Below are 25068 nucleotides of genomic sequence, written 5' to 3' on the forward strand. Positions count from 1 at the left end.
GTGGGCTTGATGTCGATTATTTGAAACTCCGTGGTGCGTGCCACAGGCTCGGTTTGTATGGTAAGGTTGATTTTTCCCAACACAGGCCTTCGAGAGTTATCATAAGCTGGTACCCCTTGCGTGGAGGTTTGGAAGTTATCGTTTCCTAGCCCCAAGCAATGGGCGGTTCGCAATGGGCAAACGTTAACTGCCGAACCGTTATCTACGAGTGCTAGGGGGATGTTTTGTCCTTTGCATCCAACTACTAGATAGAGGGCTTTATTGTGAGCACCCCCCTCTTTGGGCAAGTCTTTATCAGTGAAAACTATGGCCTTTTCTCCAGCATCTCTCGTGACGTGGTTAACCAATGAGTCAGGTGTGATATCCGTATGCACTGAGATGAGGTCAAGTGAGCGAATAAGCTTTTCGCAATGTTCCTTTGAAGTACACATGAGATCCCAGATGGTAATCTCGGCCTTGGTTATTTTTAGTTGCTTCAAGAAAGGATTTTCAATAACTTCTGCGACGGTGGTGTGCCGTCCATTCTCAGGAGTTTGTCTGACCGGGATTTCGTCCATAGTAGGTGGGCGAATATCCGGTTGGTATATCCTTCCGGATCGGGTGAGGTTGTCGACTTCGGGCTCCTGAGGGGTGGTGTCAATGAGAGCATACCCGGGCCAAGTTTCAGTAAAGAGGTCTTGGCCCGACACTTGAGATAGGTAGATATCTTCAGCATCATCATCCCACACACTGCACACTTCTCTCTCGATTCGATCCATAGGGACCACAACGAGTGGTGCACCTTGAGGTGTAATGTACACCGTAGGGTCGAAGTTCTCATTTTCTGGTTGGTCGAGAGAGATGTGACAAGAGCCGAGTAGGCTCTTGTTGTTGTTGGGTTTGCCAACGTTAGGAAGAGGTATCACTTCATCCTCTATCATGTCCTGGATTGTATTTTTTAGGTTCCAGCAGTTTTTAGTGTCATGCCCATTTCCTTGATGGAATTTGCAGTAAGTACCTTCGACCCAATATTTGCTCTTGACAGGAGGGTCACGGGTGGGGCCTATAGGTCTCAACTTTCCTTGATTGGTTAGTCTTTCAAAGGCTTGTACCAAAGTCGACCCGAGTGGGGCAAACTTTCGGTCTCGGACCCATCTTCCAGGGCTTCTTCGGGCGGGAGTCTCCTCTACAACATGGACTTCTTGGGCTTGGGATGTGTTGCCCCTGTTGTAGGTGTTGTTTTTGTATGTGGTTTTACTTTGTATTGTTTTGGCGAGGTCATCCTCGATCTTTTTTCCCACATCATAAACTCTTTTGAAAGTGTCAAGACCCAGGTACCTAAGGTGTTGTCTGTAAGCCGGGTCCAGGTTGTCAATGAATTTTTGGACCAATTCTGTTTCGGGAGGCCTATTGATTAGTTGGGCCGCCTGGTCCCTCCATCTAGCAAAATAGGTTGTGAAACCCTCATTTTTCTTTCGGAAGAAGACTTCCAGCTCGCGCATGGTGACTTGAAAATCCATGTTCGACGAGTATTGCTTGATGAAGACATTGACAAAGTCTTCCCAAGTGGGAAAGAGCTTAGGGTCCTGGTGGTAGTACCATTTGAGCGGCACAGGTTCCAAGGACAAGGGAAAGGCAGGTAAATACATGGACTTGTCCACGCCTTTCAAGTTCATGGCATTCACAAAGCTCAATAGATGATCACGGGGATTGTCCGTGGCTTTAAACTTTGGTAGGTCAGATGAACTAAACTTTTTTGGTAATTTGCCAGGAAAAGGTTCAGGATCGAGGGAGAAGTATTTGCTCCCCGTGGTTTGCTGTAGGACCATTTTTTCGATCCTCTTCTCGTTATCGAGGTCATTTTTGGCTTGGGCAGCCGCTAAGGCTTCATTTTCCATTTTCAATTGGCCCATAAGTTGGGTCATTTGGACCATCTGGTCTCGCAATTCTTCGATGGACATGTTTGAGGGTGCGAATCGAGGTTGGGGAAGCGGAGATCCTTGAAATGAGGGATGACGGACGGAGCTTGGAGTCACTAAACCTGGTGTTGGCAATGTATCTTCGAGACGCACTAACCTTTGATTTCCCGATCGGCACCAAGTGGCAGGACCAGTCCTATGCATAAGATAAGCTAAAGTTTAGGCCCCAAAGTTTCAAGTATTACCTAGTCTAGACTTTGATTCTCTCTATTGGTTTTTCGCCCTTTCTTTTGTTGGTACACTTTTTGGTTTTTCTTTTGGTCATTCTTTGGATTTTCGAAACACTTGCCCGTTGTGACATTCATAGTTATTAGCATGTTCGGTTTTGGTGCCGAGCATTGTCGTCGTAGGAGGCCTATCAACGACACAAAGAGTTATTTATTGTTGTTTTAGTCGCTTTTAGAATCGAGTGCTTTTTTCTTACGCCCTCGTAGCAATTTTTACGAACGGTTTTTTTTTGCTACGTATTTTCTGCGCGGGCACCCAACCAAAGGGCCAGGCAGTAACTTCGGCGCCCAGTGAAGGGCGTGAGAAATTCTGGCGCCCAACCATGGGCGTTGAAAATGTGTCCCTGGCTGGTTCTCGTTTTCTGTTTGCGTCTACTTTTTGTTTATGCGACTTCGATTTTGCGTGCTTGCCTAATAACGTCCTTTACGCATTGTGCAGCGTTTGTGGGATTCGTTATAGGCCATCCCGAGCGTCGCTTATTTTTGTGGCGATCGTTCGGGTTTGCGGAACACGTGTTTTGGTATAACTCTTTGGCCAATTGGTTTATGAATGTTTGGGAAATTTTTAAGGTCGTTGGTTTTCTAGCATGGTTTGTCACACACAATCATATATTTCGCTACACATAACTAACGTTACATCATGAGGCAATAATAATATGTCATGTAGTTTATGATAGGCTTCTATGGGTAGTATTTAAGCCTGGCTTGGTACCGCTTCTATCGCAGATCCTACACATGCCCCGGTCGAGGTAGTGCCTTCAACAGACGAATTTCGCCCAAGAGGCCAATCATGATGTAAGCCAAGGGGGCATGCACCAATGAGAGGGACCTAATGGGCGAGCGATTGGGTTTGGGACGGGTGTACTACTAGCGAAAGTGCCGAGTGGACAACATTCGAAGCGTATGCACCCCCCGGTTGGCGATGGGTATCCTTAGTCCAAACTCCCTGGGGGAGCCAAGATTCGTTATGCGGTTCTGCCCGTTCACATTAATATGCTGATTTTCAGGTCGTCCCAACTTGATGGGGAAATAAACGCGGGGTAGGATCGTTTCACCCTTCGGCTATTTTGATTACCTACAAGCACGAGTATTTCCTTCACTATCCCCAGCGGAGTCACCACTGTGAGGGGGTCGAAAAAGAACGAGGCTAATGCGTGACCTCGTCCCTCGTGGGTGTGACGTTTCTTTTTGTCAAATCAAGTGTAATTGGATTTCCTGTGAGTTTACACCCAATTGACTAGTAATATAGGAGTCGCCATTCAGTTTTTAACGACAATGAAAAAAACTGACAAAACCCGGTTATCGTGACATAAAGGGAGTGCAGTTATGTTTGACCACGACGGCCATAGGTTCCCTTGTGATCCCTGGTGTGGGGATCGCTCAACGTACACCCGCATGGTAGAGATTGAGGGTTCGGGGGACTGTAATTACCGAGAGGATTGCTTGCTTTTCGATAACTCCAGAGGCAGGATATCCTTACTAGCCCAGCATAAATAATTGAAGGGACATGCGTTAACTATTAAACTAATCTGAGTTGATTTTAACAATATGCAACACATAATACTAGATCGATCGCAATTATCTGATTTAGATTGTTTTAAGGGACCTAGCATGATAGTTCAATTTCCCAAAATATTATCTTTATTAGGCGAGATAGAACAATCAGATTTAATAGTTTAACAATTTATAAAAGGGCGAGGAAAGCAATTAAATCATACGAAGGGACACATTACGACGCACCCTTGAGAGGTGCGTCACGGTTCTCAGAAAACTAACCACTTTGGCTTTTCTATTTCTCCTTTTATTTAACGAATCTCAAGTTTCGGGACAGGATACGTTCTGTTCGATTTATGGATCGATTGCGACAGAACGCGTGATCAATTTCGCAGCGTGAGGCTTAGGCTTAGGGATTGGAGTCAATACTCAGAATAATAATTGTGTGTTTATTTCACGTCGAACTTGGGGCTATATTTATAGAAAAGAGTTCGTGGAAAGATAGAATTGTAGAGCTATAATCCACGAAGAATTAGGAAAGAAAACGTACCCAGGTAATTTTAGCGCCCAGGCCGGGGCGCCAAAGATTTCGGCGCCCAGAGCCAGGCGTTGAAAATAGGGTCTGGGCTGTTTTCTTAGTCAGATTCGGATTCCTAGAATCCGGAGTGTTTGAGACTTAATCGAGTCTTTTAGTGCGTATTAACTTTATGACGGGATGCGTCTGGGCCCGTTACGAACTCTAGGCTCGTTAGGATTTTAATTAATACGTAACTCTTATTTTCGAATCATATTAGGAATAGGATTCTCTCGTAATTTCTATCTCATTTAGGATTTATGTTGGAGTGAAACACCTAATTCTGACAGGTTCTTATCTTTTATGACTTGCCACTTTTAACAACTACCCATTACGGTAGTTACTATTTTTAGCAGGTTTTCATAAATAGCAGGTTTATATAAATAGCAGGTTTCGGGTGAAATAAAAAGGGTGATTGAGATTCGTTATTTTATAGGAGATGCGTTTCCAAGTGGAGATTTATGTTCTCATCATCGAACCTTCCCTTTCGGGAATGGGGTCAAAAGTAGGTGTCTACAGTACGCGTACTACGCACTTTGCTATCAAGGATTTTGACAGGTCTTTCCCCAAAGGTTAGACGTTGGTCTAATTCTATGGTCTTCGGTTGCAACACATGCGATTTATCCGGGATATATTTCCTTAACTGAGATATCTGGAACACATTATGCACTCTATGCAAGTCCATAGGCAAGGCTAGTCTATAGGCTACCTTTCCGATTCTTTCTAAGATCTCATATGGGCCTATGTACTTAGGGCTTAACTTCCCTTTCTTTCCAAATCTCATGACACCTTTCATTGGTGACACTTTGAGTAACACCTTATCACCTATATTGAACTCTTCATCCCTACGTTTCAAGTCTGCATAACTCTTTTGGCGATCTTGCGCCGCTTGAATCTTTGATTGGATGGTTCGGATTTGGTTCATGGTGTCCTCTATCATCTGAGGTCCCAACACTACGGTTTCACTAATATCGTTCCAGCAAAGTGGACTTCTACACTTTCGTCCATACAGAGCCTCAAATGGTGCCATTCCAATGCTAGCATGATAGCTATTATTATAGGAAAACTCAATCAAATCTAGGCTATCTTCCCAACTTCCTTGGAAACCAATAACGCATGCCCGAAGCATGTCCTCCAGGGTTTGGATAGTCCTTTCAGTTTGTCCATCCGTGGCTGGGTGGAAGGCTGTACTCATTTTCAATGTCGTACCAAAGCTCTTCTGCACACTTTTCCAGAAATTCGAAAGAATCCTTGAATCTCTATCTGACACGATATCCTTAGGAACTCCGTGTAACCTCACAACATTCTTAATGTAAGCTTTAGCAAGTTGTTCCATTTTCCAGGTTTCCTTCATTGGTATAAACACTGCTGACTTAGTCAACCTATCTACCACCACCCAAATTGTATCATTCCCAGTCTTTGACTTAGGTAAACAAGTGACGAAGTCCATAGAAATACAGTCCCATTTCCAGCTTGGAATCTCTAAAGGTTGGACCTTCCCTTGAGGTCTCCTGTGCTCTATTTTAACCTTCTGACAAGTCAGACATCTAGCCACAAATTCAGCCACTTCGTTCTTCATCCTTGGCCACCAATAAACCTTTTTCAAGTCCTTATACAACTTGTCACCACCTAGGTGCACCGAATATGGCGTATTATGCCCTTCTTTCATCAATCTCTCTTTCAATTCTCCACACTGTTGAGGCACGCACCACCCGCCTTTGTACCTCAAACTTCCATCATCATGGATTCGGAATTCTAACTCCTTACCTTGCGAAATCTTTTCCTTGATTCGCTCCAACTTTACGTCACCAGCCTGATTCTCCCTAATCTCATCAAATATGGACGGCTGGATGGTTAAGGCATTCATCATTCCCTCAAGGCTTTCACCACTCACTATTTCAAGGTTCAAACGCTGCATGTCCTTACACAGCTCGTTAGCAACTACTAACGCATTAACACTATGACTTGATTTCCTACTCAAGGCATCCGCAATTACATTGGATTTTCCTTCATGGTACTGGATATCCAAATCATAGTCCTTAATTAACTCCAACCACCTTCGTTGGCGCATATTCAGGTCCTTCTGTGTGAAGATGTACTTTAAACTCTTGTGGTCCGTAAATATCCTACACTTCACACCGTACAGATAGTGTCTCCATATCTTCAATGCAAACACTATAGCAGCCAGCTCTAAATCGTGGGTAGGGTAATTGGATTCATATGGCTTCAATCGCCTTGACGCATACGCAATAACCTTCCCGTTCTGCATCAATACACACCCTAAACCATTCTTAGAGGCATCACTATACACGTCATATGCACCACTCTCATCTGGTAAGGTTAATACTGGCGCGGTTGTCAATCGCGTCTTTAAGGCTTGGAATGCTTCCTCACACTGGTCACTCCATTCAAATTTTGTTTCCTTCTTCATCAAGGTATTCATGGGCTTGGCTATCCTAGAGAAGTCTTGCACAAAGCGCCTATAGTAGCCAGCTAATCCCTGAAAACTACGAATGTTAGTCACACTCTTGGGTGTAGGCCATTCACTAACAGCTTTGATCTTAGCAGGGTCAACTGCCACTCCTTCTTTAGATACAAAATGTCCCAAAAATGCAACTCTTTCCAACCAAAACTCACACTTTGAGAACCTGGCATACAACTGGTTATCTCTCAAGGTACTCAACACTGATCTCAAGTGTTCCGCGTGATCTTCTTCACTCTTTGAATACACTAGGATGTCATCTATGAAAACCACTACAAACTTGTCCAAATAGGCATGGAATACACGGTTCATTAAGTCCATAAATATTGCAGGGGCATTGGTTAACCCAAAAGGCATAACAGTGAACTCATAATGTCCGTATCTAGTCTTGAATGCGGTCTTTGGTTTGTCGTGATCAGCGATTCTCAATTGATGATAACCCGAACGCAAATCGATCTTTAAAAAGATTCCAGCTCCTTTCAGTTGGTCAAATAGGTCTTCTATCCTAGGTAATGGATACTTGTTCTTGATCGTGGCCTTATTGAGCTCCCTGTAGTCTATACAGAGCCTCATACTTCCATCCTTTTTCTTCACAAACAACACTGGTGCTCCCCAAGGCGATGCACTTGGCCTAATGTAACCTTTCTCCAATAGATCCTCTAGTTGGCCTTTTAACTCATTCATTTCTGTTGGAGCCATTCGATAAGGTGCTTTTGAAATAGGGGCGGTTCCAGGCACTAAATCTATGGTAAAGTCAATAGGTCGATTGGGAGGCATCCCCGGGATCTCTTCTAGAAATACATCAAGGAATTCATTCACTACGGCAATATCCTCAGGCTGATCCTTGATCACATGCTCTAGGTTCCTCACATTACATAAGAAGGTTGAGTTCCCTTTACTGACTAGCTTCACGAGTTCCATTGCCGTGATGATTCCTATGTTCTTAGGCTTACCAAAACGACGATATGACACTACTTTGCCTAGGCTAGACCTCAAGTGAACCTTCTGCTTCTCACAATCTATTTTGGCTTTGAACTTGGCCAACCAATCCGTTCCTAGAATTACATCTAGCTCTCCTAACTCAAACTCGATTAGGTTAGATAAGAACACGGTCTTGGCTATGGTCAAAGGCACATCTCTATGGATTTTGGTACACTTCACTATACTACCAGTAGGTATGACTATAGGTACCTCAATTGTTTCAGGCTCTTTCAACCCTAGTTTTCCCAAAGCATCTACTGATATAAAAGAATAAGTCGCAACAGAATCAAATAGAACTTTAACTAAAACGGAATTAATAAAAAAAGTACCCACTATGAAGTTAGAGGAAGTCTCCGCTTCTTGCCTAGATATCACATTCAACTTTCCTTGGGCAACTCCTTTGTTATAGCCACCTCCATTGGTGTTCCCATTGTTGTTTCGGTTCCCATTCTGCTGTTGGTTTCCTCCAGGCTTTCCATGGTTCTGGTGATTGCCATTGCTATTGCCATTGTTACCACCTTGGTAGTTCCTTTGGTTTCCACCTCCATTTCCCCCATTTCGGTTCTGATTGTTCCGATTATTTCCTTCGTGGTTACCTTGGTTAGGCTTTCCATTCTTAGAATAGCATTCATACTCCTTATGGCCTAACTTCTGACAGAATCTGCAAGTCACTAAGTTTCCATCACAATCCTTTCCAGGGTGATTCATGTTACAACGCCTAAATTCGTAGGTCCGTACTCCATTCCTTCCAGACTGATTTCCACCACCTTGGTTGTTGCGATTACCACCATTGTTAGCCCTAAACTGGAAATTCCCATTTCCTTTGTGCTTCTTAAAATTCCCCTGATTCTGATGGTTATTCCCTTGATTCGAGCTTCCACCATCCTTTCTCTTTTCAGCACTACCATTCTTCCTTTGTTGTAACCCATACAGGTGAGCAGCTTTTCCGTACAGGGTGTCTAATGAGGTAAAGGTCTCTCCAGACAACAACAGCTGTAAGTCCATGGTCAAACCATTCTCAAATCTTTGAGCCCTGAGCTCTTCCGTTGCCACCACTTCAGGTGCAAACCTAGACAACTCTATAAACTTAGAATAGTATTCTGTCACAGACAGACCTCCCATTTTGTGTCCAATGAACTCCTGCGCCTTTTGCTTCTTCAGATAAGGTGGGTAAAACTTGTTCCTTAGTGCAGTTTTGAACGCTTCCCACCCAAAGTTAGGTGTGTCTCTAAGGGTATTCTCACATCGTTGCCACCATAAATCAGCTTCACCTCTCAGGTAGTACACATCACTGTTCACCCTAAGGTTTTCGGGGCAATTCACAGCTACAATGAGCTTATCAAACTCTCTTAACCAGTTTTCAAGCACACTTGGTTCAATCTCTCCGCTATAGAGTGGAGGCTTGCTTTGAGCTATTTTCTTAAACATTTCCCCAGCCAGATCATGCACTGGGTTAGCTCTAGTTTGAGCTAGGTCTCGAACTACCTCAGCTAGTTGTCTAACCACTTCAGAAATCTCTTGGTTAGCCATATCCCTTCTCCTGAATAAATAAAAAGGCTAACTTTAATATTGGTTGGACATGCCATTACTAAGGCACTAGTTCAACAACGAACCTACTCACAACAAGAACACATTTAGGCGCAACCTAGGGGAAGAGTTGGCGCCATTCTTGGGACTTCTCACCCCACTATTTGATGCAAATAAATTTAGATGGTTGTTACTATACCACCTTGCACATAAAATTTCATTGAAGAAATAATAAGTAATCCGTTTGCGATACCCACAAGACTTAGAATTGAGAATTGAACTTAAAGGATAACGAAAAGGAAATTCTATTCTTTTATTAAAATTCCAACGAATAAGTCTTACATCCACTAATGCCATAGCATTTATTCTCCAACTATAATAAACTAAAACCGTAAGTAGTAGCTTTGCCACTTTATTAATCAACGAAAAATAAAACTAAGGATTACATTTCTCTAGAGACTAACGTCATCACGACGATCATTTCTTTCTTTGCATTGCTCTGGAGTAAAGTCTTGATCATTAGGATCATCCAAGTCTTCTTCCGGATCCGAGTCCTCATCCATAGCCTCATCATTTTGTTGTGTCTCACTATCAACCACATTGTTCTCTTCAAGCTCATCTTCAGATCCACTGGATATCTCAATGGTGGGTTCAAGAACTATAGGGTTAGGATTTTCAATCTCAACCACATCATCATCACTATCCTCCTCAACCTCACTAACTTGCTCATCATGGATCATGCCATCCTCACCATCACTTTCTATTCCTCCATAGCCCATACCAAGACCCGCAGAATACTTCCCATCCTCATAGCAATTTTTTGCAACCTCTAAGATAGTAGCAAGAACCTAAGAATCATACTTCCACCTACCATCACTAGTCCCATATTTGTACCAATTAGGGGTACCATCACCAACATGCATGTCATTGAACTTGTTCTTGAGGTCTATGTAAGGGTTCTTATGGGGTAAACAATGTATAACCATACTAGCCATTATATCTTTGTGCCTAAGGTGGGGCATATTCTTGGTCGAAGCCAAATAGTCACAAGCAAACACGATCTTCTGAACATACGTGCGAGGAGTCTCATTATCCATCTTCTCTAAGTATCCTAGACTGGTGAACTTAGAAGGTAGCATCCTTAATTCCTGAAAATTCACAACTCAAAAGTCTTACTAACGCGTTTCCATAGAAATTCCAACCCCAAAAGGATACAATAAATAGTTCGTGGAGCCATACAATTTTTAATGCACAAATATATGCTCAACATGAAATATGATGCAATTAATCACATAAAGCAAGATAAAATATGGTTAGAACAAATACATGGCAATTAATAATCCACATAATCACATAAAATGCATTCTTAAACTAATATGCCCTTCTTAGTCTACCCTATTCTCACTTGAAAATAATATTAATTTTCGAAATTAATTAAGAAATAACTCCTAACTTAGTTGAAATTATTTAAATTAAAATCGAAAATTAATAAGAATTATTGATTAATTAAATAAATAAATAAATAAATAAATTTAGGATAATTGAAAATAAAAAGAAATCCGAAAAAATTTAAAATATAAATTCGAAAAAAATATATTCGAATAATAATAAATAAATAAATAGATAAATAATTAAAATAATTCGAATAATTAAATAAAAGAATTTCCGAAATTAATAAAATAAATTCGAATAAAATTCGAAAATTTCGAATAAATAAAAAAAAATTCGGAAAAATTAATTAATATTAAGTAATAATCCAACTTTTCAACTCATTTCAAACGACCCAAAATAATTGATATTTGACCATTAAAATATTGAGTACTCAAAATAATACGTTTTGACTTTAGGGAAATAATATTTAAAAATCCTAAAGTTCCGTAAATACCACTTTGTAGTATGAATTACTACAAAGAAGCATTAGTGTCCGATTACCACTTTGTAGTATTGCTTACTACAAAGAAGGAATGAAACTAAGCTCTAGTATACCACTTTGTAACACCCTAATAATTCCTTGCTTTTATAAAATCATTTTCCAACTTAAAATAAAGGAATTACTAAAGTATTACCGCCACCGTGATAACGGTTAAAGCTATTACCAGAATTACGCAGCGGAATTTAATGTCAACTAACTTTTAAAAACATAAGTAATGAAATATCGACGCCTCCTACAATTTGGAACCGTAATGGCCCAAAACCCAAAGTATAAATAATTCAAACATTTCAAACATAATTAAAGTAAAGTTAAATAGTTCAAAATATGAAAACATGCAACTCTCTCGATCATCCCAAGCCACATGGTTCCGATCTACCAACCTGCTATATTATTCTACTCCCCATCAATGCAAGTGCAAATGATAGATCATCATAGGGTCATTAAGGCAAAGGCCATGACCAAAACACACAAAGCATGTAGTCAGCAAAAGCTAAGTACTTACAAGAATAGAGTGAACTGAAACTAAAACATGCATCACTCACTAAGTATTAATCAACATGCAAAAGCCATATAATAATAAGCAAGCAACCATGAATACAAGACTCGACTCTTGACTCACAATTTAATTAGAATAAGCTTCGAACGGGCCAAAAGAATATTCCATAAAGGAAAAAGGTGATGGGAGCCAACCATACACCAAATAATAAATAATAAATTCGGGCCATACCGAGTGTCGGGCCATACCGACGGAATTCCTGCGCATATTTTAAATGAAACAACATCTTGTATCATTAGTAGGAGTACGAGCTTTCCGGCAAGACTCCCCCCATTGTTCATACTCAAGGTATATACGTTCCAAGAGTTTTGAAGCTTGTTCCGGTTGCACTGTACGTTTATTAATATTTTATTAGAGGTGAACTCAAGACTCAACAACGTACATTCATTCAATTAATAAACGACAACCAAAACAATCTTATTTTAAATGCTTTAGGACTTGTGATCAACAAGGCAAGACACTTGTGAAATTACTACCATGTCCCTCCTCACCAAAGTGAGACTCCACATCATGCACATTAACATGAGGGTTGTGCCCTTGCACGACAAATCCTAATTCATTTCATACATAATATTCCCAACTGAACCCTACATGTGCGGTGGCTTACGTGAGCTAACCCTTCACATGTGGTAAAATAAGTAGTACAACGAGGTACGAATGATTGGCTCAAAGTATGCTAGACATCCCGTACAATAGCATACAAATAAATAATCCATCCCTTGCATGTGAAACAAACCATACATGCATAAATATTGAACAACATGATTGACAATGAAATTCATACTCATAATAATTTCAACATGCTTGTTCAACAATTAATCCAATATATCCAACATCACAAATCACATGCTCGTTCACCAAAATAAACATGATTCCACATAATATAATTCACATCATCAACAATCATGTAATGTCATTGACAAAAGGTGTGGTCGACCTAGACTTGTACGTACCTTGAATACCTAAGCGTAGGGGCCACTTTGCAATAACGAGCACTCAACTAGAAATCACCTCCTATCACCAAAATAATGAAACTTAAATTATTTCCATGTTCATTAAATTTCCAGCAACTTTATAAAATTTAAAACCTCCTTTAAACTTTAGAATTCAATCGTTTTTCAATAATATAATCGTCTGGATTTGCAAACTCAATCCCTAGTACAAAAACATATTTTTTTCGCCTTTAAAATCAATAAAAATCAACACTTTAAGCCTTTATTCAAATCTGAAAATATAATTGGTTATCGTAATTAAAATCATCACCTAATTATGCTAATCAATTGACTCATTAGGTCTAGGTTAAAACCCTAACTTGAAATTCCCAATAAAACTAGTTTATTATCATAAAAACCAATGCTTTATTCAATAAACAAATATGAAAATTCATCAAACAAATTTGAAAATTCATCCTTTAATAATTAAAACAACCCTAATGAATCACAACACGCAAATCTTCAAACCACGACATTAATAACCGGTTCCCAGCGTTTTAATTACTCAAAACAATATTAATATTATAATTTAAAATACAGAATTTAAATAGAATAGGCAAGGAAGAAGAGAATTATACCAATCCGGCCTATAGCACGGAACAACCACGAATTAGAGTGATTGGGAGAAAAGAAATCGAATTACGAACACGAACAACACACACACACGCACGCGTGTGCGCGCGCAGGGGCGAAGGGACGCAGCTGCGCTTGCGCGTGGGACAGGGCACACGGCACGATGGGGCGCGCGCGCGAGAGGAGGGGCAAGAGAGCGGGGGTGTGCGCTGAGCACACGAGCAACAACAAGGCACAGCAGCAGCGCAGGCACGAGGGCACGCTGCGGGCTGCGGGCGAGCGACGAGAGGGAGTGCGGGCGCTGGCGCGCGAGGGGCGAGAGAGGGAGTGCTGGGCGCTGGGCGCGGCAGCACACGAAGGCACAAGGGAGAGCAGCAGTGACGCAACATCACGAGGCTCGTGCTTGCGGGCGGAGTGAACCGGTCGAACAAAGGGAGAGAGAAAGAGGAGTGTTGGGCAAGAAAGAGAGAATAGGGTTTATGACAAAATAGGGGGTCATTTAATGACGAGGAGTCCTATTTATAGGCTCCTTATTGTTAATGGGCTAGGCTTAGGAAATTAGAATTGGGCTTAGGGGATTAAATGATTGGGCTAGCTTAGGACTTGAATTAAATTCTTTTGATTGGGCTCGTTTAACAAAACGAATTGGACTTTTCATTTAAAACCCGAAGCCTTTAAAAATTGTTTGCAACTCATTTAATTTCCTGACTCAAGAATTAAATTCGTTTCGTAATTAATTAAAATAATAAATATTCTAATTAATTAAAATACATTAAATAAAATACATTTGAATATTATTTAAATGATAATAAATCGTAAAATGCTTTATAAATATAATAAAATATACTCATAAATATTAAAAAAATACGAGGTATTACAACCAAGCTCATCGACAATTCAACATGGTTTCAATCATAACACACATCTCCAAGCACACAGGTATGTACGTACCTTGTGTAAACAAACTAATATGCCACTTTAACACTTTCAAAAGTCGCCTAAAAAGAATTCTCCCCCTAAAACAACCAACAAATATTCCCAATCAATTTCTAATCATTCGCAACCATAATAAAGCATTCTAAATACATCCTAAACATATTTAGAAACTTCCCCAATATCGAAACTTGAATATTTGATTTCCTAGCATCATAATCATCGAATTAGTGATTGAAATTCGTTGAAAACTCTTTGCAAACATCGTACATTAAATTTTCAACAATATAACTAATTTCAAACTACTCCCAAAACATAATTAACATGTTTGAAATCATAAAAACAATAACTTTAATAATTTATACTCATCCTACCATGATTTCAAAACTATTAAAACCTTAAAAATTCATGTTTTAATAATTAAAATCCTAATTTTAATTCAATTATATAAACCTAAAAATTAAATTATTAATCATGCAAAGTACATAATCTGATATTCCTAACTTAATAATAAAACTATATTAATTTAAGAAACATGAATTAAATTAATAAAACGTATTTAATAAAACATAACTATAACATAATTTAGTTTAGGGTTGAGAATTAACCAAAACCAAGGAGAGAGATTCTGGCCGGCGCAGCACAGGCGGCGTGGCAGCGGCGGTGGCGGTTGGGCGCAGAGTGAAGGGGGTCGCGTTCGGTGGTGCTGTGTGGCTATTCGAATGCAAGGCCATGATTAAGGATGATAAATAAACGAAATAAGGGACGAAGCAAAAGAGGGAGGAGGGAGAACTATTACCAGCGACGATAGGGTGGTGGCTCAGCGGCGCGGCTGAGCGGAGGAGTACAGAAGACGGTGCAGGTGGTGGTTGGACTGGTGGTCGCGGATGCGCACGAGGCGGCTGGCTGGTGGTTCAAGAAAACAGAAACAAAGAGTTGAGGAGGAGGTAAAACGAATGCATGAAAACAAAAGAGAGGAGAACGACGAGAGGGGAAAGGAGGAGGAGTACTGTACAGAGGGAGCTGGTGGAGGCGATCGGACGGCGTGAGAAGCGGCAATAAGGGGAAGCGGGTGTGAGGGTTTTCCTGGTTCACTTGAAGGAATAAGAGGGTTTTGATTTTTCTTGTTTTTACTTTTTACGTGAATTGAAAGAGAAAGGAGTAGAGTTTTGGGCTTAACCTATTTGGGCTAGGATTAGTATTTTGTTTTGGAATTTGAATACAAAATCGATTAGGATTGTTTTCAAGTTTCGAACGTGTTTTCGTAATTCAAATTCTTTTCAACATAAAATTCTAAAATTATTTTAATTTCATAAATCATTGAAATATTTAAAACGTATAAAAATAAATATTCGTTAATTAAATATTTATTTCTAAAATTCGTAAATACTATTTAAATATAATTAACTATACGTTAAAATATATTAATAAAATGTATAAAATTACGGGGGATTACAATCTACCACTCTTAATGTCAAGTTTCGTCCCGAAACTTGACATGAAACTTCCCACATTTTTCAAAAGTTTTCAACTTATTCTTACTGTAGAAGTACTTGTGCCACTCATGTGCACTCTTTTTCTAACTTAAAGTTGTTTGAGTTACTCAAGAACGCCTTTTCTTATGCGGAGAATCTATTTATTTTGTATGAACATGTATAAGTTGCTAAAAATGAGCATTAAATGCATAAAATTGCCATAAAAATAGGTAAAAAGCGCGAATTTCTATCGCATTCTACCCCTCTTAAAGAAAACGAGTTACGCCCTCGTAACTCACCTTAGAAAATAACTCTGGATATTCCTACTTCAACGAAATCTGTTCCCAATACAACATTTTCACGAAAATCATTCTAGTAAGTGGACTTCTACACTTCTTTCCATGCATTTCCTCAAAATGTGTCTTCTCAATGTTCGCATGATAACTATTGTTGTAAGGACATTCAATCAAATCTAAGTGGTCTCCCCAACTACCTTTTAAGTCAATCGCACAGACTCTCAACTTATATTCCATTATTTGGTTAGTCCTCTCAGTCTATCCATCGTTCGCAGGGTGGAAAGCAGTACTAATTCTCAATGTAGTTCCAAAGATTGAACTAGACCTTTTTGTCACAATTTCAGACTTTTATGGTCGGTACAAATCTCAAATGTTTTCATATAAAGGTAATGTCTCCAAATCTTCAAAGCGAACACAATAACAGTTACCTCTAGGTTATGGGTGGGGCAATTTGTTTCATAAGGTTTCAATTGACGCGACAACAGTTGCGGATGTCAAATGCTCTTTTAAAATCTAGAAGCTTCCTCCCTTTTCTCACTTCACTCGAATTCCGCTTCCTTTTTCAACAAGTTTGTCATTGGTTTTGCTCTCTTCGAAAATTCTTTCACAACCTCCTATAATAGTTAAATAGGCCTAGGAAACTTCAGATATCAGACGTGTTCTTTGGAGTAGGTCACTCACTGACAACTTGAATCTTAGCACGATCTACAGAGACCTCTCGCTCAACTTTTCTTTTTCCCGAGCCTCATCACGCCTTTCATGGATGCATAACTTTTGGGCTTAACTCTTAGCTCTTTCATTAATTCATATCATTCCTCCCATCTTTTCAAGACAACAAATGATTTTTAACGATCCTGGACCACTCGAATCTTCTCTTAAATTTATTCCTTTACGTAACATGGTTTTCAAACAATTTAGTCATTCACTTTTCCGTCGGTGTCACTTATACACACATGACTTCAAAATTTGTATACTTCATCTAATAAAACTAGATTCTTTCTAAGCGTCTCCAAATAATCCTCAAGTGTTTGTCATGCTCTTTCTCATTCCTTGAATAAATCAGGATATCATCAATAACATAATAACGAACTTAATTTGGAATTCGTGGAAAATCTTATTCATCAAATCCATATTTATGGCAGGTGCATTGGTTAACCCAAAAGACATTACTCTAAACCCATAATGACAATACGAATCCTAATGAGGTCTTAGGCTCTTATCAGCTATTCCCAATTGGTGGTACTTCAAACACAAATCAGTCTTCGAGAACGCATTCGCTCAATTCAATTAATCCAACATGTCATCCATCCTAGGCAAAGGGCCGGTACTTGTTCTTGATGGTGTTTAGTTCCCTAAAATCGATGCATAATTCCATACACTTATCTTTCTCCTTAATAAACAACACAGGATCTCCCCACGTGACGCACTAGGCCTAATATACCCCTTAACGAAACAACTCTTGCAATTGTGTCTTAATTCGCTCATTCCAGGAGGTGTCATTCTATATGATGCTTTAGTTATAGGTGTCGTTCCAGGAACTTAGTCTATAGTGAACTCAAAGGCTCTAACAGGTAATATACTTGCAATTTCACTCGGAAACACATCAATGAATCCACTCACAATGACAACATCCTTAATTTTCACTCCAACTTCTTTACTAATCCTAAAACACTACCAAAAAATAGTTCACACTCCTTATTCATTAAGTCCTCACTTGCATTACAAAAATAACTAAAGGTTCTTGGACTTCTCAAAACATCTATATGAGGTCAACCTTCCAATATGGTTCCTTAAACTTACTTTCTGAATTTCACAGTCTATCTTAGCCTTGTACAAACTTAGCCAATCCATCCCCAAAATTACATCTAGGTCCCTCAGATTAACCTTTTATCAAATCAGAATGAAAACGCAATATTTTATCTTCAAAGGCAAGTTATTAAATAATCTTATACACCTTATGGTTACACCAGTAGGCATAATAACAGGTAAATCAATCATTCAAAATCTACTAACTTCAGACTCTTAATAACAAATGACAAAACGAAAGAATAAGTTGCTACCGAATCAAATAATATTTTAACTAGCACGAAGTTAATAGAAAAAGTACCATGAACTACGTCTGCAGAATGTTCAGTTTAATTTCTACTCATCACGAACAGTTTGCCCGGAGCCTTATTTTGGTTGTTGTTCTCATTGGCAGACTTATTGTGGTTTCCCTGGGGATTTTGCGACCCTATAGGCTCCGAACTCTGATTTCAGGATTGGTTAAACCCTGGTTTCCCTTGGTTACCACTCTCACTACCATTCTGCTCCCTCTTCTGCTTAGTGAAGCACTCAAACTCTCTATGCCCCTTTTTTTGACAGTAGTGGCAATTCACCAATTTTCCTTTACAGTCCTTCCCAGGGTGGTTATTGTTGCACCTCTTGTAGTGATACACTCTCTCGGATTGACTCCTATCGTTGTGCCCCTCACTGTTTCTTCCTCGAAAATTTCCATTTCCATTCCCATTCCTATTCTCATTCATATTCCTCTTGAAATTCCCTTGGTTTTCCCGGGCATTGAAATCTTTTCTTTTCTCCCCAACAACATTTTTCTTGTCCCTTCTGGACTGCAAACCATAAATATGAGCGGTTCTCTTATACACATTATCTAAAGATGTAAAGGTTTCTCCACCTAATCCCAACTGGATCTCATCGGTCAACCTTTGCTTAAACCTCTGAGCCTTTATTTCCTCTGTGGCTAAAACCTTCGGTGCAAACCTCGACAGCGCTATAAATTTGCTATAATATTCAGCGATTGTCATACTCCCCATCCCAAGGTTTATGAATTCCTGCGCTTTTCGTTTTTTTATAAAAGGAGGATAAAACTTTTCCTTTAATGCAACAACAAATGAGTCCCAATTAAATCCTTCAACAACACTTAGCCTAGTTCCATTCTCTTTCCACCACAGATCAGCCTCATCTTTCAGGTAAAGGACATCTTAACCTACTTTCATATTTTCAGGACAGTTTACCGCCCCAAATAGTTTCTCAAACTCCCTAACCCAGTTTTCCAGGAAGGTCGGGTCTGCTTGCCCCTTAAAGTATGGTGGCTTAACTTTCGCAAGCCTTTCAAACATGTCCCCTGCAGAATCCGGGCGTTCAGTTCTTTCCTGGGTTAACATTTCCGCCAAGAGGCGAATAACAGAAGCTAGGTCATTATTGTTGGCCATCCTAGAGCGCGACCTGAAATTAATATACTCCAATTCAGGTTCAAAGCTTTACTTATATTATCCTCTAGCAATGTAATATCACACCAACATCCAGAATTCACATAAAATAAACCATCATTTACGAATGATATTCGCAAACAGGACATTCAACTGAGAAACAAGGAATAAATTCAATCATCACGACAATAAGGTAAAATAAAAGAAAAAAACATCCCCCTTGCGTGCTCAAAATAAACTCTTGATCCTTTGGATAATCAATAATCTAACTTTTATTCCTCAAAAGAATGTCAATAACAATCCTAAATATTAACACACATCTATCCTCAAAATAAATAAAAGGTCCTATGATATAAACATAAACTATGGTTGGGCGAATTGTCCAACATTATTCTCAAACACAACTAAATATGTAAACAAAGCTATAGAGAAACATCGTTATTTTTATCTTTTGACTCATTGTAGTTTTCTGAGATAAATAGATCATATTCAGTTTCATCCTCATCGTCAGCATTATAATAATAGACTCGTCTTATTCCTCTTGTGGATCTCCGCGGAACTTCAAGTTGAGGCTCGTCCTCGTCCTCACTTTCTTCAGGTTCAGAATCAGTTTCAACCCTCATAAAAGCATTGTAGATATCCCTTTTCGTTTGACCTACAGCACGGTCATACTCACGAATTGACTCATCATCACTATCAAACACACCTACTCTCAGTGTCTCGCGCCAAGTGCGCTCTCGCTCAATTCTATCGTTGTCAGATTCCTGATTCATCACATTTTCATCATCGCTCAGAACGATAGGGTTGGAGTGGCTCCCTAATCTATTTTCTTCTATGCCAGACATGGTTAGTGATCTATAACAGTTAAACATAGTCCTTATGTTAGAAATTAGTACTCTCGGCTTACCGTCTGATCCCATAATACAATAAGTAAGAACAATGGCAATCATAAAGCATAAGAAAGACATAGACATCTAGAAAGTAAAGAAAATACAATCATGTTGAACTAACTATTTAATGCAGACATAATGTTTCTATTCTATATGCCCTTTCCTATATTAACCATCTCTCATAATAAATCATAATAGGTCAAACATTGAAGAATTTAAAGAATAAAACAAGAACGATTGGTCATAAATATTTTTATTCGACGAATAAATAATAAACGAATAAATGAAATAAAGATTTTTTTTATTATAATTTTTTTAAAAAAATTTCGAATATATTTATTTTAAATTCGAAAAGAAAAAAAACGTACTTAATTCACATAAATGAAAAGTTTCGAATAAATAAGTTAATTTCGAACATAAATAAGAAATATTAATATACTTTCAAACAAAATAAAATGAATATGGTCCCCCAAAAAAAAGTACGCATTTTTTAATGATATAATGAGTAAGAGCTCAATTCTAGGAAATTCGTTTTAGAAAACCAGCTAGTTTAGGCGCCTAAAAATGATTGAAGTAAAACCATAAGCTTCTAGATACCACTTTGTAACACCCCAACAATTCCCTCTTTTCTAAAATAACCTTTTTACATAAAACGTAGAGAATTATCAAGGCATTATCGCCCGTGTGAAAACGTAACGGCTTATTCAGAATTTTACAGCGGAAAACATAAAACTAACTTTAGGTTTATAAATAATCGATTACATATTTAATCCCAAAAACCAACCAACGAAAATAAGGAATTGTAAATAGTACGACAAGATTAAAATCCAAATCAACAAACCCAAGTCACTTAGAAAAACAAAATAAATACAAGCTCTCTAATCCCGATCCCAATGATGCATCATCTTCAAACCTGTAGATGGGCAACGCTTATTGATCCTTAGAGACTACTCACCAAAATGGGTCATCACAGGATCAATAAGGCATAGCCAGGATCACACACACAAACAAAGCACGTAATCAGCAAAGCTGAGTACTACATACTAAAACAATAATAACCCTAACATGATTCTATTAAACGAACAATCCTAACATGATGCTAATAAAACATAAGTAAGGGCAAACAATACATATTAATTTGAAGACCACACTTGACTAGACTAGGCTAGAATGGACTAGACTTTTGTAACAATAACATTATTTCAGTTGAAATAGTCAATGGACCGAGTTGCTACTAGAAGCCTTCACTAAGGAAGACGAGGTACGGGTGCGACTTCGTAACCCCAATGACCTACGATATCGAGGAACTTTTGACTGAAATAGAACCGGTGATCAATCCGGCCCCGGGAAAAGCCATAGGCAACCTATGACCCCAACTCCTGATTGTCCGTCACTTCAGACGTGCACAGTCTAAAGCTATTCCTAATCAGTTTCACTTTACATGATTTAGAGATTAATACTTTGTTATGACTCAACAATCACATAAGTCATACAATCAACAATTAATCACAACTGTTTTTAATCTTGGAATTAAGTAAGTGATCACAAAGGTATCAATAAAGACTTATTCCAATTAATTCAACCTTTCCTTTAATACTGATCAAACCCTCTATATGGGCATAAGGTTTTAACCTACTAAACAAGGTCCTCGACCCTCATAAATTAGTGAAAAGATAAAAGGGAACAACGGTCGATAGATCTATATCAATATATATATATATATATATAAAATAATCTAGTTTTCCCAACCAACATGTTTGCATCAATTATCCATACTAACATGTTATAATTCTCATAACGAAATATATGTTCAACATGTTCATCCAACAACATTAAACATACAAATTTCAACATAACCAAGCTCATCGACAATTCAACATGGTTTGAATCATAAAACACATCTCCAAGTACACAGGTATGTACATACCTTGTGTAAACAAACTAATATGCCACTTTAACACTTTCAAAAGTCGCCTAAAGAGAATTCTCCGCCTAAAACAACCAACAAATATTCCCAATCAATTTCTAATCATTGGCAACCATAATAAAGTATTCTAAATACATCCTAAACATATTTAGAAACTTCCCCAATATCGAAACTTGAATATTTGATTTCCTAGCATCATAATTATGGAATTAGGGATTGAAATTCGTTGAAAACTCTTTGCAAACATCGTACATCAAATTTTCAACAATATAACTAATTTCAAACTACTCCCAAAACATAATTAACAATTTAACATGTTTGAAATCATAAAAACAATAACTTAAATAATTTATACTCATCCTACCATGATTTCAAAACAATTAAAACCTTAAAGATTCATGTTTTAATAATTAAAATCCTAATTTTAATTCAATTATATAAACCTGAAAATTAAATTATTAATCATGCAAAGTATATAATATGATATTCCTAACTTAATAATAAAACTATAATTTAATTTAAGAAACATGAATTAAATTAATAAAACGTATTTAATAAAACATAACTATAACATAATTTAGTTTAGGGTTGAGAATTAACCAAAAACAAGGAGAGAGATTCTGGCCGGTGGAGCACAGGCGGCGCGGTAGCGGCGGTTGCGGTTGGACGTAGGGTGAAGGGGGTCGCGTTCGGTGGTGTTGTGTGGCTGTTCGAATGCAAGGCCACGATTAGGGATGAGAAATAAACGAAAGAAGGGACGAAGAAAAAGAGGGAGGAGGGAGAACTATTACCAGCGGCGATAGGGTGGTGGCTCAGCGGCGCGGAGGAGTACGGAAGACGGTGCAGGTTGTGGTTGGCCTGGTGGTCGCGGATGCGCACGAGGCGGCTGGCTGGTGGTTCAAGAAAACAAAAATAAAGAGTTGAGGAGGAGGTAAAACGAATGCAAGAAAGCAAAAGAGAGGAGAACGACGAGAGGGGAGAGGAGGAGGATTACCGTACAGAGGGAGCTGGTGGCGGCGATCCGACGACGTGAGCAGCGGAAGCAAGGGGAAGCATGTGTGAGGGCTTTCCTGGTTCACGTGAAGGAATAGGAGGGAAGGAGGGTTTTGATTTTTCTTGTTTTTGCTTTTTACTTGAATTGAAAGAGAAGGGAGTAGAGTTTTGGGCTTCACCTATTTGGGCTAGGATTAGTATTTTGTTTTGGAATTTGAATACAAAATCGATTAGGATTGTTTTCCAGTTTCGAACGTGTTTTCGTAATTCAAATTATTTTGAACATAAAATTCTAAAATTATTTTAATTTCATAAATCATTGAAATATTTAAAACGTATAAAAATAAATATTCGTTAATTACATATTTATTTCTAAAATTCGTAAATTCTATTTTAATATAATTAACTATACGTTAAAATATATTAATAAAATGTATAAAATTACGGGGGATTACATGCAACACATTGGTAAGAGTAATAAGTTTTCCAGAAGTAAGAGTGAGAACGATCTTCCCTTTTCCTTGAACGGTTGCAGATGCTGAATTACCCATGAAGACATTTCCACCATCAATTTTTTTGTAGGTAGTGAACATGTCTTTGTTGGTGAAGATGTGTCTCGTTGCTCCAGTATACACGATCCTTTCAGCAACATTACCTGTCAAGTTAGCTTCTGAAACAACAGCAACAAAATGGTTAGGATCAGAAACTTCATTAGCTTCAGCAAGATTGGCTTGATTCTGATCCGGCTTCTTCTTGGATCTGCAATCCACAGACTTGTGACCAGTTTTTGTAAGGTTATGATTCATATGACAAAACATAAATCATGCGGAAAAACCATAAAGCCAGTAAAGCATATTATTTACACATAATCATTTAGCATAGTTTAGATGCATACACTTTGTTGCGTGCCCTCCCTAGCTGCGCCCGAACCGAACAAGAACAAGTCTTTAGGACTCCAAGTGTCGTCCCTCCGTAGATAGTCCACAGCACGTCCGGATCCGCCTTAAGCTTGACCAACTAGAATCGCCCTTAAGGTACTTAGAATTTTCGGCTATTGTAGGCAATTATATGAGTGAATTTTTGCTCTCAAAATCACTTTGAATACTTGAATACTCGATATAAATTATGAGCCCTTAACTCATATTTATAGACCATGGAATAAGTAATCGAATCCTACTTGGATACGAATTAATTAAATTAGAATCCTAGTAGAATTCTTATTTCATTATTTTATCTTTTAGGATTAGGAATTTTAATCATTAAACAAATCCTATACTCTATAGGTTTCGTATGTGAACACAAACTCTACACGAGCATGACCCGCAAGCGTGCAGGCCATGCCCGCGCACAGCCCACACGGCCGCTCGGCCCACGCGAGCTACAAGCCCACGCGAGCTGCAGCAATGCTCGCAGCCCATTGCTCGCAGCTGCGCGCGCTGCCACGGCCAGCTGGGCCTGGCCTTGCGCTGGGTCTGGCGTGGCCTTGGCTGTTCGTGTGGCGCGCTTGGCTTGCTGGGCGATGGCCCGGCTTCGTGCTGGGCCTTCGTCTGGCAGGCCTCGTCCGATGCTAATTCGTACGATACGCTTCCGATTAAATTCCCGATTCCGGAATTTATTTCCGATACGAACAATATTTAATATTTTCGATTCCGGAATTAATTTCCGTTTCGAACAAATATTTAATATTTCCGTTTCCGGAATTATTTTCCGATTCCGATAATATTTCCGATTCTGACAATATTTCCGTTTCCGGCAATATTTTCGATTCCGGCAATATTTCCATTTCCGATAATATTTTCCGATACGTACCATGTTTCCGTTTCCGGCAACATCTACGACTTGGATAATATTTATATTTCCGATACGATCCATATTTCCGTTTCCGGCAATATCATCGTTTCCGGAGTATTCATTTCTTGCCTGTGACGATCTCAGCTCCCACTGAAACCAAGATCCGTCGATTCCGAATATCCAAAGATGGAGTATTTAATGCCATTAAATACTTGATCCGTTTACGTACTATTTGTGTGACCCTACGGGTTCAGTCA

At 38.9% G+C, this 25068-nt stretch overlaps 1 protein-coding gene across 1 annotated transcript in view; it reads left to right on the forward strand.

The window, feature by feature from the left end:
• LOC110793225 (putative disease resistance RPP13-like protein 1) overlaps positions 1-18240 on the forward strand; it is a 36378-nt gene extending 18138 nt beyond the window's left edge. Inside the window, exon 7 of the mRNA XM_056832244.1 lies at positions 18202-18240. Within this exon, the coding sequence (XP_056688222.1) occupies positions 18202-18240 (39 nt within the window). The remainder of the gene's footprint in view (positions 1-18201) is intronic.
• The last annotated feature ends 6828 nt before the right edge of the window (positions 18241-25068 follow it).

This window comes from Spinacia oleracea, chromosome 1, assembly GCF_020520425.1.
Source record: "Spinacia oleracea cultivar Varoflay chromosome 1, BTI_SOV_V1, whole genome shotgun sequence".
Taxonomy (NCBI): domain Eukaryota; kingdom Viridiplantae; phylum Streptophyta; class Magnoliopsida; order Caryophyllales; family Amaranthaceae; genus Spinacia; species Spinacia oleracea.